General features: G+C 41.2%; 1 protein-coding gene across 1 annotated transcript in view; it reads left to right on the top strand.

Moving 5' to 3' along the window:
• Nucleotides 1-123: 123 nt before the first annotated feature.
• Nucleotides 124-13,429, top strand: part of vsnl1a (visinin-like 1a) — a 38,879-nt gene continuing 25,573 nt past the window's right edge. The window contains exons 1-2 of the mRNA XM_020631508.2: nt 124-352; nt 9,190-9,356. Coding sequence (XP_020487164.1) covers nt 9,195-9,356 — 162 coding nt within the window. The 5' untranslated portion in view covers nt 124-352; nt 9,190-9,194. The remainder of the gene's footprint in view (nt 353-9,189; nt 9,357-13,429) is intronic.

Genomic DNA, 13,429 nt, shown 5'->3' with positions numbered 1-13,429 from the left:
CTCTTTCCCTCTCTCTCTCTCACACACACACACACTCGCTCTCTCTCTCTCCCCCCTCTCTCTCTCTCCTGCCTGTCTCTGTCTCCTCCTCTCAGTGCTTCAGCAGCAGTGTGTGTTCAGCAGCATCATCCTGACCCACACCGCTTTACTATCAGTCGAGTCCGACTCTCCTCCCGCAAGAGAAATAAAACAATAACACGAGATCAAGACAAATCGCACGACACAAATCTTAAGCTCGACAGAAGAGCATCTTCATACGTTTAAATCGCGTCTTTTTCCGTCCTCGCAGGGTTTTTTTGACCAGTCCAGACAGCAGACCGGACTTCTCCCGTTCACTCCTCACTCTCGCAAGGTAAGATTCATGCTCTGTATCAATATGTGTGAGTTTTCCTCATGTGCATGGATAACGTGTGTTTTGCACATTGTCCTACATGATGCAACCTGGTGCGTCATGCGCTTCATTTCACACCAAGTATTGATGGATGTATTGGTGTCCGTATTAATGAGAGGCTCATGACAACTGCACATCTCATTTTTCATTATAATAGATGTACCGTTTTGTGCAACATTTGCACGTTTTGCACGAAGAAATGCGATTTATCTTCAGATTAACATGGTTGTGTCTTGCTCTGGTTTACTCTGCCTATACAAGAACACACACATACATGCGCGCACGCACGCACACACACACACACACACACACACACACACACACACACACACACACACACACACACACACACACAGACGAACAACAGGCTTTTGATTCAACAACTAAAGTGTGAAGACGGACAAATTCAGCACCGTTGATTCATGCTGCTCGACGCAGCGCTGTGGGATTTTTTTATCGATTAAAAAAATGCCTTTGCGTGGGATGTCTGCGCTTGGCACGACATGGCACGATGTGGTGTGATGTAGTTTGGTATAGGGGCTGAGAGTGTGTGTGCTTGTGCGTGTGTGTGCGTGTGCGTGTGCAGAAGTGAGATGGGGGTGTGGTGTGTCTCATTAATCCACACCATCCTCAGCATGAGGGTACCTCTGCAAATCAAGCAGGCATTAACACACCCCTTGCAACTGCACCACCATGCTGATTATACTAGCACCTCTTCTGCACACACACACACACACCCTGTTACCAGATACCAGATTTGCCAAAACCATTAACCATTGTTCCTATTGTTGCCGGGGCTCTGCTTGCCTCTCAAGGTCATCCCCTGTTGGCAAATGATGGTGGAGGGACAGTGTTATGTAACAGCCACCGCCTGGCTCAGGGGCAGGTCTGCTGGTTGTCACAGGTCTGTAGAAATTACTCATTTCACAATATATATTTCCAGCATCCCGCACCTGTGTGCTGATGTGTAACTAAAGCAAGGATCCCCCCCCCCCCCCCCCCCCCCACACACACACATTTGGCTCTGCCATGGCCTCGGTGGACTTGGAGACAAAGGGCTATGACTCAGGTTTGGAGTCAGCATGGTGCTCTGCTCTGCATTGCACTGCAGACTGACCCAGAGGGTTTGTCCCAGCCTCTGCCCCCTTTTAGATCTATACATGAACAAAGTGTGATATACATCCTGTAGATGTAAAAAAAAAAAACATCAACATGCATACAATTAAGAGCTAACAGGGGGCGGGGTGTTCACTGTTTTGTACTAACAAGAGTGTCATTCTTTTACACCGTTCTCAAATCACACCCTGATTACTCTCACATCACTTTCCTTGAATTTATCCCTTTTCCGGTCTTACATTCGTCTGATGCACTTTCCCTCCTGTTGCAGGGGCCGTAAAATGTAACCGAGTGAGCTGAAGAATGTCGAAGGAATTTCACAATTATCGCAATCAATAAGATTGCCGTGTGGAGAGACATTTAGTTGTTTAACACATACAGATAGTTTTTTCTTTATCCTACGTCTCATTGGTTCCAGTACAAGGCTGACCGTGAGCAGAGCAGATAAGAGGAGCTCTTACACAGCTCTGAGAAATGAAAGTTGTTGAAGGCATGGAAATGAAAACAAAGAATCCTTCCTGGCATGCGGCCATAGTAACCCTCTTTCAACTCTGTAAGGCACAAGGTAACTATCTTTCAAATGTGTAAAAAAACTGTGTAGGAAGAGGATATAAAACTGCCCTGCCGCACCTTGTTTTGACTTGCGTCACTTTAAAGGTTGTGCAGTTGCATGTTTTATATAGAGTGAGCTGCGGGGGTGCGGGTGTTAAAAAAACGTGTGACTTATTTAAGTGTCGCTTTGCTTGTTTTCACACCATGAATTCAACACTTAAGATACATTCTTTCACAATGAGTTGAAGTATTTGCTTCTTAATAAATAAGATAGTTTTGTCAGTTTAAACAAGGGTTGGACCTGTATGATGTGGAAAAGGTGCTCTGGATGTACAGAGTCAGACGAGGTGCAGCTCTGTCTTGTTGCATGCAGGAAAGAAGACCGAGACATGTGTAACAGTTGCATTTTGATGTGGTGTGTGCATGCTGTGAACGTACCAGTTAGTGCATCAACATTTAGTACCATATGAGAGGCTTTCCACAAGATGCATGAACTCCTCAGAGGTTTCTATGTGTGTCCACTTCGACACCACATGCACAGACAGTTTGCTCAAAATGTGCTTTTAGGGCCTTGAAATGCAGCTTAATTCTTAATGATTTCTGCTGTCCTGGAATGCAATGTGTTCACAGATTCAGAAACATCACAGACACAGAGTCAAAGTGCATGTGCTTGCTGCATATTTTGACTTGTATGAGATACACAACTGTAACCTTTCCATTCATGCACAGTCTACAGCACACACACACATGCACACACATCTGCACAGTGATGTAATGCAGAGGCTGTTATCCGCCTTGTGCTCACATCTCTCCTGAGACACATCAGTCTCCTGCTGCAGCTTCAGTCTTCAGGCACAGCCCATCTTCTCTGACAGCCAGGATTGTAACATTAAAGTGTTGGCAACTTGCTGTGGAAGCGCACTGCCTCCTCAGTTTCACTGCAGCACTTAGAGAGTCTTCTCTCATGTAACAGGATGTTTTCAACCCCATTTAGATAGAGGAGGGGGCCAGGTCTTCATTGTCACATTTAGACCTATTTGTTTTGAACCCATAAGGATTGCTGCAGAGTCTCTCTACTTACATAGAAGAATCTGGTCAGTGTCAAGAGGCAACCTCCATAAAACCGTTGTGTTGTGGTGCCTTTTTAAAGATTTTAACTTGCAAATGTTGGATACATAATATGGCTTCTTGTATGGCCAAGTATAAGAGGCCATCCAAGAAGTTGGTGCTCCTTATTTTTGGTGACTTCTATTAGCAGGTATTGGTGTCAGGACTCTGGATTAACGGGGGAATGACTTCTACACACCATTACAGCAAAGCGCAAACTTCTGGTCCTGAAGCATGAACTGATTCAGAATCCGAATCAGGGCCAGTTTAATCCTTTACACAATCTTGTTTTGATTGTTATTAGAAGGGGGTGCTTTTAAAGAACGTTACTCTTGCATTCACTTTTGTAAAAAAAATGTTCCCATGAAATGGCTAGCAGAAGGCAATGTATTCCTGCACGTGTGTTTCCTTTTAGAACTAAAAGCTAGGGAAGGGACTAGACAACTCATAACGTCTAGCTGGCTCGTGTGTTTTGTGCATTATGGGGTAAAGGGGGCGTACTTTGGGGATGTGTTCCATCAAGTATCAAGCGGTTGTCTAACGCTAAATAAATATGAATTTATACAGTCCTAGACTGTTCATTTGTCTGGCAGATTAGTTAGTTAATCACAGTGTTTACCACAGAGTGACATTTTATTATGATAATGAAGCAGATGTTTAGACTACTTTAAATGCAGAAAACTTGCTTCACAGTCACACAGATGTCTGCTGGGACAGCAGGAGGGATCAATGGACCAAAATGACTTGAACATTAAAAAGTCTGCTGTCTTTGATGTTGCCAAAGCCAACTGGAATCCTGACTTTTCAAACACTGTCTTCCAGACATAAATGTATTAGACACAATGAGCACGTTAACAATGCAGGTATGGACAGCTTGGACATAGATTGCTGCTTATTAGCACATATTCAATTAGTATTCTAATATAACTCTTCATAAACAGCTGGAGCACAGGATTCTTGGGAGGTTTATTATAATACACTATAACTGCAAAAGCAAGCGCTATACTGTGTTTGTCCAATATTCATTTGATACATTTTGCAAAAGGCACCAACGGCACTGACACAGCTTAGATTTCTAGTTCAGCAGCTGAAATTAACTGATTTGACAACTGTAGACAATAAGCAGCACACACTTGTCACTCTGTCAGAGGTTACCAACCTTTTTCATCAGAGCCCAGCCTCCACTTGTATCAAACAAGCTAAGCCCCCCCCCCCTCCCAAACTTTGGCATCCCTTCCCAATCTCCTTTTGGGAACCAACTTCTTTCTCACTGTATTGATGTCATGATATAGATATAAATTATTTAAAGAGAAACAATCTGAATGGTTATGATGAATCAAGATACAGCTAAAGACCTTTTTTTCCCACCAGGCTGTAAACACAGTCATTTCTGCTGTAGAGCTATGTGTTTTATGGGGGATCTAACATAGACTGTAAATATTAACGGACAAAGCCTGAGTGATGTCACCCACCTGTTACTGCAGGGGGCCCTGGAGGCTCATCGGCAGCAGCCGCCATGCTGGTAATGCTGTCTCAGCCTAGCTATCAGTCAACCTAACGACAGGCTGAGAGCTGGAGCTGAGACGGGTTTTGAGCCTCTTGACAAACCGTTACCTTGGCCCACCTGTCAATCATGTCAGCCTCTTGCCTAACTATGCATAACTCGCATTGCACAGTGTGTGCCCATGTGGACAATAACTAATCAGACCTATATTGTCTATTTGTACCAGGCTGTAAGTTACTTTCTGTGTAAAAACTGGCTTTGTTGAATGTGGTGTGCATGTGACTTCCAGGGCTCCTGGAGCCAACCTCAAGCGAACACCCGAAGAACTGCAGGATTTTGCACTTCCACATTTACTTCATTTTTCAATATCAGAGGTTGACCGTGTGTTCTAAGGACCGACTCACTTTAGCAGCCACTTACGTTTCTGCACTTCAATTTGCTAGCCCTGAGGTTGCCTACTGATCTTGACTCCTAAGAGTGACTAAAAGTCAAGATCTCTTGAGTCCTCCAACATTATGGAACATGAAGTGCTAAAAAACTGTAGTACCCTTTTAACAAGTCCAAGTCAGATACCTCTAAAAACAGAAATCACAAACCAAAATTCAAACTGTCATCCACTAATGTTGGCTGAAGAAAAAATATTGAATCGAAGGAATTTGTTCAAGGGCCTGTCAGAGTTATCATCCCTTCAGTGAATGCTGCAGCGTCACTTTTTTAGTATCAACGAGACATTTTTGAATGCTTATGAGTCACACGATTTTATTTTTGACTGGAAAAAAAAAAAACTCAACAAAGGACATTTTGTCAGCTTGAGTTTTGCTGCTGTGCTGATCCACTCCGGCTTCATGATTATTGCCACTATTGGAAATCTCTGTAAACATTTCTAGACTTGTGAACTGCAGTTGAAGGATAAGAGGGTCAGTTATGAATAAGAAAACTGACAACTTGCTCCGCTTTTCACAAGAAAACGAATTCACTTAAAAAGCCCTGCGGGTCACATTTATACAAGGCTGCTTTTCTCTACTCCTGAAAAGGCCCTATTTGACTAACACAGGGTTTTTATCTGAACTCTGTTATGTGCTCATATTGCCTGATCACCGTTGAGTCCTTGCTCAATGTGACTAACTGTTCATGGAAAGGAAGAGGAAGGTCTGTGGAATCATGGGATGTTATAGCTCTTTGGCTTTATGGATCAAAGTGTCTCAAATCAATTAAAGACCCTTACATGGTAGCTCAGACACCATTATATCAGCTCTATGTGATGTCGCGTTTATAACCAAGGCTCCCTGAGCTGAGAGGTTTATATTTTTATGTATTTTAAAGTCACAAAGCAACAAAAAAAAAAAAAGCACGTGATCAAATAGCCTTTTAAAAATAAACAATAGGAGTCTGGGATCTCTTTCAGACGAACACAGATCTAAAACACTGCTCATCCCTGAAGTCATCAGAAATGTGCAAGAGGCCTGACTTCAGGTCCAGAGGGATGAGATACAGCATCTCTTGTCCCTTTTTATCCCAGGCTCCCTCACAGACAATAAACTGTAGCCTTTGACATACCTGCAGTGACTTAATTGGTTATAAATGACTATTTATTTGCTGTATTTTCCATTTAATTGACTGGCAGTAGAAGCCTGGCTATAGTCCTAACTTGATTTTGTACATCATGAATCTCTTAATAAACTGCGGTCAAGCTGAGGGAAAATGTGATTTCAGGGCAAAGTAAATTCATCTGCCTCAGACCAATAGTTTCCAAATGATAATGTAAGCACTGTATCATCTGCGGGGGAAAGTTCTGAAGGGCATTTTTAGGAAGATGAATTATTTTGATTTTTTTAGGTCACTCTTCCCACTAGAAATCCAAATTAGATCAGCTACCACACACACACACACACACACACACACTCTAAGAAAAGTTTATTTGCATTTAGAAAAGTTAACTTTCATTCTTGCCCATGATAAATGGATTGCTACCATTGTCTTGTCTGCACATTATGGATGAAGCTGTTACAAGAAGCCAGCTTACCTAAGCCCACACTAGAAGTAAACATGTTGTTCTCTAACTTCAAACAAGTCCTTCAAACTAAACCATTGTTTCCTGTTCGCTGTTTTTATGCTAAGCTAAAAGCAAAAAAACTAGTTGTATATAGAGTAGGGATGTTCCTAGCGATTAATTTCCCTCTCAAATATAAATTCAGACTACACAAATAGTTCAAAGTTAAGACGACACTCAGAAAACCCTGAGCACAATTAGTTAAACATGGTTAACACAGGATCACAGCAGCAAACAGTGTCAAATTGGCTAACGTTAACCAAATGTGTTGCTAACATCCTTCTTGCAAGTCAACCTTCATTTACTGATTTCCGTTTGCTCAAAATACTGCCAAACCACTACGGGATGCCACTGTGCAGGAAGTAGAGCAGTATGGCAGCAGCCAATAACAGGAGCTACTGCCCCTGCTTGTGGCGGGCTGCTGCGTTACAGCTCACACACATCATTTGACTGGTATTGCAGGCCTGAATTCATCAAAATATTAATAATTAGTGTAAGCAACTAGTAACTAGTACTTGTGCTGACTAGCAGTGTGAGTCGAGGTAATTGCTTAATCGACTAATCCCTCACATGCTAAATGATGAAGGAGAGAAACACTGCCTGTGTACTTTCTTTTATTGTGTTTTTACATTATTGAACTGTACTTATTCAGTCGCTACCATTTTGGAAAAATTACATGGCGTTGTGTTCAATATCATCTGACATTGGGGACACGACTGTTGGTTGCTGCAAGTTAGATTCTTGAGCAACTTCATGACGTGATCGAGCCCTGATAATGAAAATTCAGCATACATGCACAATGCTTTGAAAAAAATGGAATGCAGTGAAAATGTTTCTATCTGGCTGTCAACCTCAGAGCTACATGTTGAGTTTTTTAATGAAGAGAATTGAAAAAGTCCCTGCTCACAATCACATTACTTCACCACAGAAAATGGAACTCTGCCAACGAAAAAGGGCAGGAAAGTGATGCATTATATGTTCCAGGTGAGCCTCAGGTCCCTGCATTGTTGAGATTCAAAGCATATTGAAATAAATTGAATCCAGTTTCAACCTTGAAGGCACAAAATCAATCTCCCAAACTTATAGTGTCCTTTCAAAACATAGTCATCTTAGAGAAGCACCTTTAAAGGGACCTTTCCAAAAAGCGGTGCAGCATGGCAGGCGCTCGGTATATGACTGCAGCACCTCTTTGGATGCCTGCCTGAGTCTCCTCGCCTCACACTGTGCACACAGAGACAGATTGGCACCACACATGCTGTTGCTGCCTCGTATCTCTCTTGGTCTTTTCAAGCTAAAAGAGGTCTAATAAAACATCTCAGCAGAGAGTAAGAGAAGGAAGGCTCCAAAAACTCTTAACATCTTTTCCAAATTATCATAATTACAGGTTGTTTAATGAACTAATCAAGGCCGTAAAGTGGTAGCATCAGCACTGTGCAGACACATCAGCGATCTGCAGAGGCAGCTGGATGCGAACAGCTCCAGTGGAGAAATGAAGGGTCATTAAACACCAAAGCACACTTAAGTTTCTCTAAAATAGCCACATCTGGTCAATGGATTTAAAATGTTATTATTACCATTTTTGCAAATCTAAAGAGCATTATTGAAAAGGTAAGATACACACCATCTGGAAAGAAATGAGCTAAGGGCTTGAACAGAGGGAAGACCAAACCTTTTTGAAAAACATTTGAAGAATCTGATGCCAAATGGGGACGTTTTTGTTTGCTTCTTTTCAGAGATGAAAGGTTTTTACATATTAAAAAAGAACAATATGAAGTACAGCTGTAGACATGTATCATTCAATCTATATTATAACAAAATAACAATCATAACATACAGTGTAATGCTAATCCTCATGAAGTATTTTAAGGGTTCAAAGCTCTTCTGAAAGTGACTCAACAACAAACGAGCTAAACTAGGGCGAGCAGCTGCTCAAAGGGCGCCAAAAAAAGACAAGTTGCATGTCTTACAAACTGACCCAAATATCCAAGAAGAACTGGTGTTACAGGACTTATTTTCAGCCATGTGAACATATTCCAAGTCCTCACATGACATTTTTAAAGTTTATGTTGAAATTGAGATTTGGTTTTTCCCATTTGAATCCCTGTTTGAAAACTGCTTTCAGACTAAGCCCAAGCACACTTCACATCTAGCCTAATTGATGCTACAATCATTTTAAACGATAGCAGCAAAGGGTTCATGTTGGTCTGATGCAGTGGTCGAGTGTTTACTTGAAATTCAGGCAGACGCAACTATTCAGAGTCAGTTCAATAAAACCCACAACTATCCAGTTTTACGACGTGATGATGTTGTGATACTGGATAGTTGGGTGATGATGCGATGACTTGATGACGTGATGACATATGTTCATGAGAGTTGACAACAGGTACCTAACAAAGAAGGCCGTCTATAAATTGTAAGATGATTAAAAACATCATTCTTGATGTGTCTGTGTTTCTTTCCTGTTTTCAGGCAAAATGGGGAAACAGAACAGCAAGCTGACCCCTGAAGTGATGGAGGACCTGGTGAAGAACACAGAGTTTAACGAACATGAGCTCAAGCAGTGGTACAAGGGTTTCCTGAAGGACTGCCCCACCGGCCGCCTCAACCTGGAGGAGTTCCAGCAGCTCTATGTCAAGGTAAGACTCCATGACTCACTTTTACGTGATGGATTATGCAAATCTTGTTCGCTTCAATACTCACACTCATTTGCATTGCTCACCAAGCACACACACACACACACACACACACACACACACACACACACACACACACACACACACACACACACACACACACACACACACACACACACACACACACACCAACACAGGAAACCCCCGCTGATGTTCTGTGTGTGATCCAAGGTGGGATTGTTTGAGTCAAATAACATGCCTCGTTCTTCTAAAACGTTCCTTTAAGTATTTTAACCCAAACAACAATCTTTCTAAAACTGCCTCAGCTTAGCAAATGTTGACTGGTTTTCTAGGTGTAGGTAAGGCCGCCCATAAGGGGATGAAGGCGAAAGCTTTCTGGGGCCCAATCACGTGGGGCCGGACCATGGAGGTTTACATAAAGTAACATGGGTCCATCCCAATTTTTAAGCAACAATGAACATGATTTATTTTAGACCTAATGTTCACCCTAACCTCTTCAAAGTGACAAAAACGCCAATTTTATTTTTTGTTGTTTCAGTAACTTGTAGCCTGTTTGAAAATGGAAACCCCCCTCTTCTTAAAATGCCAACGCCTTGGCAGTGAACTTAACTTTCATGCCAGTTATGTCGCCAATCAGCATAGCCATTCCAGGACCTGCACAAATTAAAGACCCCAGAAAAGAAATTAGAAGAAAAGGATGGAGCTGGATAGGAACTTTAACCCCAACAAGTACTTGTTAACAAACTTGTTTCTGATGAGAGCCAGATAGAGGGTACTAATGTCAGCCAGGAGGCCTTATTTTTTCATGGTTTTTCTAATGATCGGACATAACAATGACTCGATGACATAATCAAAACATCCATTATTTGCATGATTTTTTGCAATCTAGCTTTAAATTGGTAATAATGTCAGCTTTTAGGTTAATGCAGGGATCATTTAAGAAGAAATTAAACTCAAAGTCTGTATGAGAAGGGGGCTCCTGTCCTGTAGCAGCCGCCTTTATAAACAGAGTCAAAGTAGCACAGGTGCATCAGAAGTGTTATTAATAGCATTATGGCATCATTAGCAGAGACATTACTGTTAACTGTATTTTCATTATTAAAAACAACCAATACATTCTCAGTGGGGTTTTCCCCTCTATTCATATGAACAGGGCTGGTTGGTTTGACATGAACACATTCTGAAAGACCAGGAAGACCACCAAGGGAAATTTCACTCCCATTATACACCCTGCTAGATTTGTGCAGGCATCCTGCCATCTTCCTATTTGCCTCTCCTGTATCTGGGCAGAAAACCAACAGAGAGGCAGATATCAGAGGCGCTCAGATGATTATCTTCTAATGCTAATATGTAACCTAGCGTATCTCATTACCTCTTACAGAGCTGTGTGAATTTAATCCATGATTTATTCATTTAGTTTTATAAAACAGAGACACACTCTCATGGAAACAATCATGAATAATCAAATCAGAATAAACCCATTTTTACATGAACAAATCTGTTCTGTAGGTCTTCTAGCAGATAAAAAAGGTTTTTCTTCCTGTTAACATACATGAAAGAATGAGCTCTAACAGTGAGAAATTGATTTCTGGTCTTCTGTCCAAATAAGGTAACTGTTCCACCTCAGCTGTGACCTACTGAGACCTTTTTATTTATGTTGTAAATTAAAATGAATACTCATACGAAACACAACCTGAGAATAGTTATAATAATTGACCTCTAAGATTCCCTGGATTCAACTTTTATTTAGATATTATTGGGATGGATATTGCAGGATGGCTCATATGATAAAATAGGATACAATATAATATGATACGTTATGATAGGATGCAGTACGATACAATAAGATACAATACCATACACTACACTATGATACCATGGTATGCGATATGATGCCATACAATACAATACATATGATATGATACAGTATGATATGAAATGATACCATTAAATATATACAATACATTACGATTTGTTATAATAATTGATATTATTAACAATAATTCTATTTATTTATGTATCAGTGTATTTGTCATTTGGGTCAGCTTTGTTACATCTAGTTAAAGTGCAACATAAGTAGGACTTCTAGCCATGGCTAATTTTCAATTATTTTCCCTTGTTAGGCTTTTAGGAAATCACACACATGATACAAACAACACTGTAAAACAGACTATGCAGCACAGTAGAGCAGACACAGACAAGCAGATTGAATCATCACGAGACATCACAATATAGACTGCAAGACACTCGTGTTATGATACATTACAGCATCTGATTAACTGAAGAATATAAAGTTAACACGAAAGAGTGAAGGTGCAGGATTCATATGTTGATTCAGTAAAAGTCACTATCATCTCTTCTCATGCTTCATGCTTCATCCTTTAACTTTAAACTCACTTTTCACTGTTGTCCTACTATATCCCGGTGACTTTATCTTCTTCTTGTATCCAAATTTCAATTCTTCTTTGGCCATTTAACTTCTATTCACTTTAGCATCGTGTATGTCATAAGAGCCACCGTGAGAAAACATGAAGTAGTTCACGATGAGTCTAAATGGATGAGAAATCGGTTGAGACCATCATGAGATTTTGAAATAAAATATCAAGATTCGGCACCAGCGGTTTAGTAATTGTATCACATGACAATGTATCAGGGTGACAATATATTTCCATGTCAATTTTTGTGTCCCACCCCCCCTATTGTTCCTGTTGTTTGTTTTGAGTAAAATGGAGATGGACGTTTTGACGGCCTCCTTATAATAACAGAAAAACAGCATACTTTCTGTGCTGTTATGTTTCTTCAGTCAGTTAAAAAACAACTCTTATCTCATTGTGCGATTACATCAGGCTAATCTCAGCATCCCGCATCCTCTTGTATGGTCTTCTTTAAAATCCTAGGAGTCCTCATTGAAGAAAGTGCTCTTAGTAGAGTAAGAAGATGCATTCATTGTTTTTTATCGCTGGTGCCAGGAAATGCCTCATAACCAGGGGGGGGCTGCAGTTATGTAAGACACGCCTGGACTCTAAGGTCATGGGTGCACTTCCTCTAAATGCCGTCAGAGCTCATGCATCAGCTGAGATCAGAAAAGAAAGTGAAAAAAAAAAAAAAAAAAAAAAAAACATCAGAAAGAAGTGAAGGTACGGCTGCCAAGGTTTCAAGATAAATCAGAACTAAAGGGCACCTGTCACCGGTGGGAATGACATTCTCCATTCGGACCAATTTGTTCCATTAAAACCTGCTGAAAATCATTTCAAATCGAATCGCAAAGATAACCCGGGCTCCTGGGAAATAAGAGAAAGTTGGCAGCTCTGATAGAGGGATACAAACACACAATAGAGATATCCCTGAAAATCTCTTTACAGCACAATATATGAGAGGCAGCCGCGCTAAAGGGGGCAACACATCTCACATCTAAAGGGGTCTTGTAGGCTTCTGGGTAAATCCTGTTATTGATGCATCCTATTGTGTTTCCAGGCAACTGTGTATCAGTGATAGGGCTTTATTTAAATCCAGAGAGCTGATAAGTGGAAAAACGGTCTGCTGCGACCTCACATTAACAGGACAGATTGTTCCTGTGAAGAGTGAGTCTGTGTGTGTGTGTGTGTGTGTGTGTGTGTGTGTGTGTGTGTGTGTGTGTGTGTGTGTGTGTGTGTGTGTGTGTGTGTGTGTGTGTGTGTGTGTGTGTGTGTGTGTGTGTGTGTGTGTGTGTGTGTGTGTGTGTGTGTGTGTAAGTGTGTGTTTCTGCTGCTGTGGGAGGGGGGGTCATATGTTTAGTGGGTGGGAGAGGGAGACAGAACAGAGTGTTTGCGTCGGTTGAAAGCGAGAAACAGAGATGAGAAGAGTAAGCAAGTGAAAGGAAGAAAGTGCGCATATACATTATTCATTAGTCATTAGCTGCGATGGAGTCATGCAACAGAGACCTGAGAAATGAACGGGAAGAGTCGTATGTGGACGTGTGAGCCTGTGACCTCACTCATACATGCATGAGACATAGGCAGGGCTCCACTTACACCTGTGCACTCACATCTTAATGTCTCTACACTTCCTTCAATCAT

The sequence above is a fragment of the Labrus bergylta genome, chromosome 15 (genome assembly GCF_963930695.1).
Source record: "Labrus bergylta chromosome 15, fLabBer1.1, whole genome shotgun sequence".
In the NCBI taxonomy this organism is placed as follows: Eukaryota; Metazoa; Chordata; class Actinopteri; order Labriformes; family Labridae; genus Labrus; species Labrus bergylta.
The sequence above is the reverse complement of the archived record's forward strand: the minus strand, read 5'-3'. Positions and strand labels throughout refer to the sequence as shown.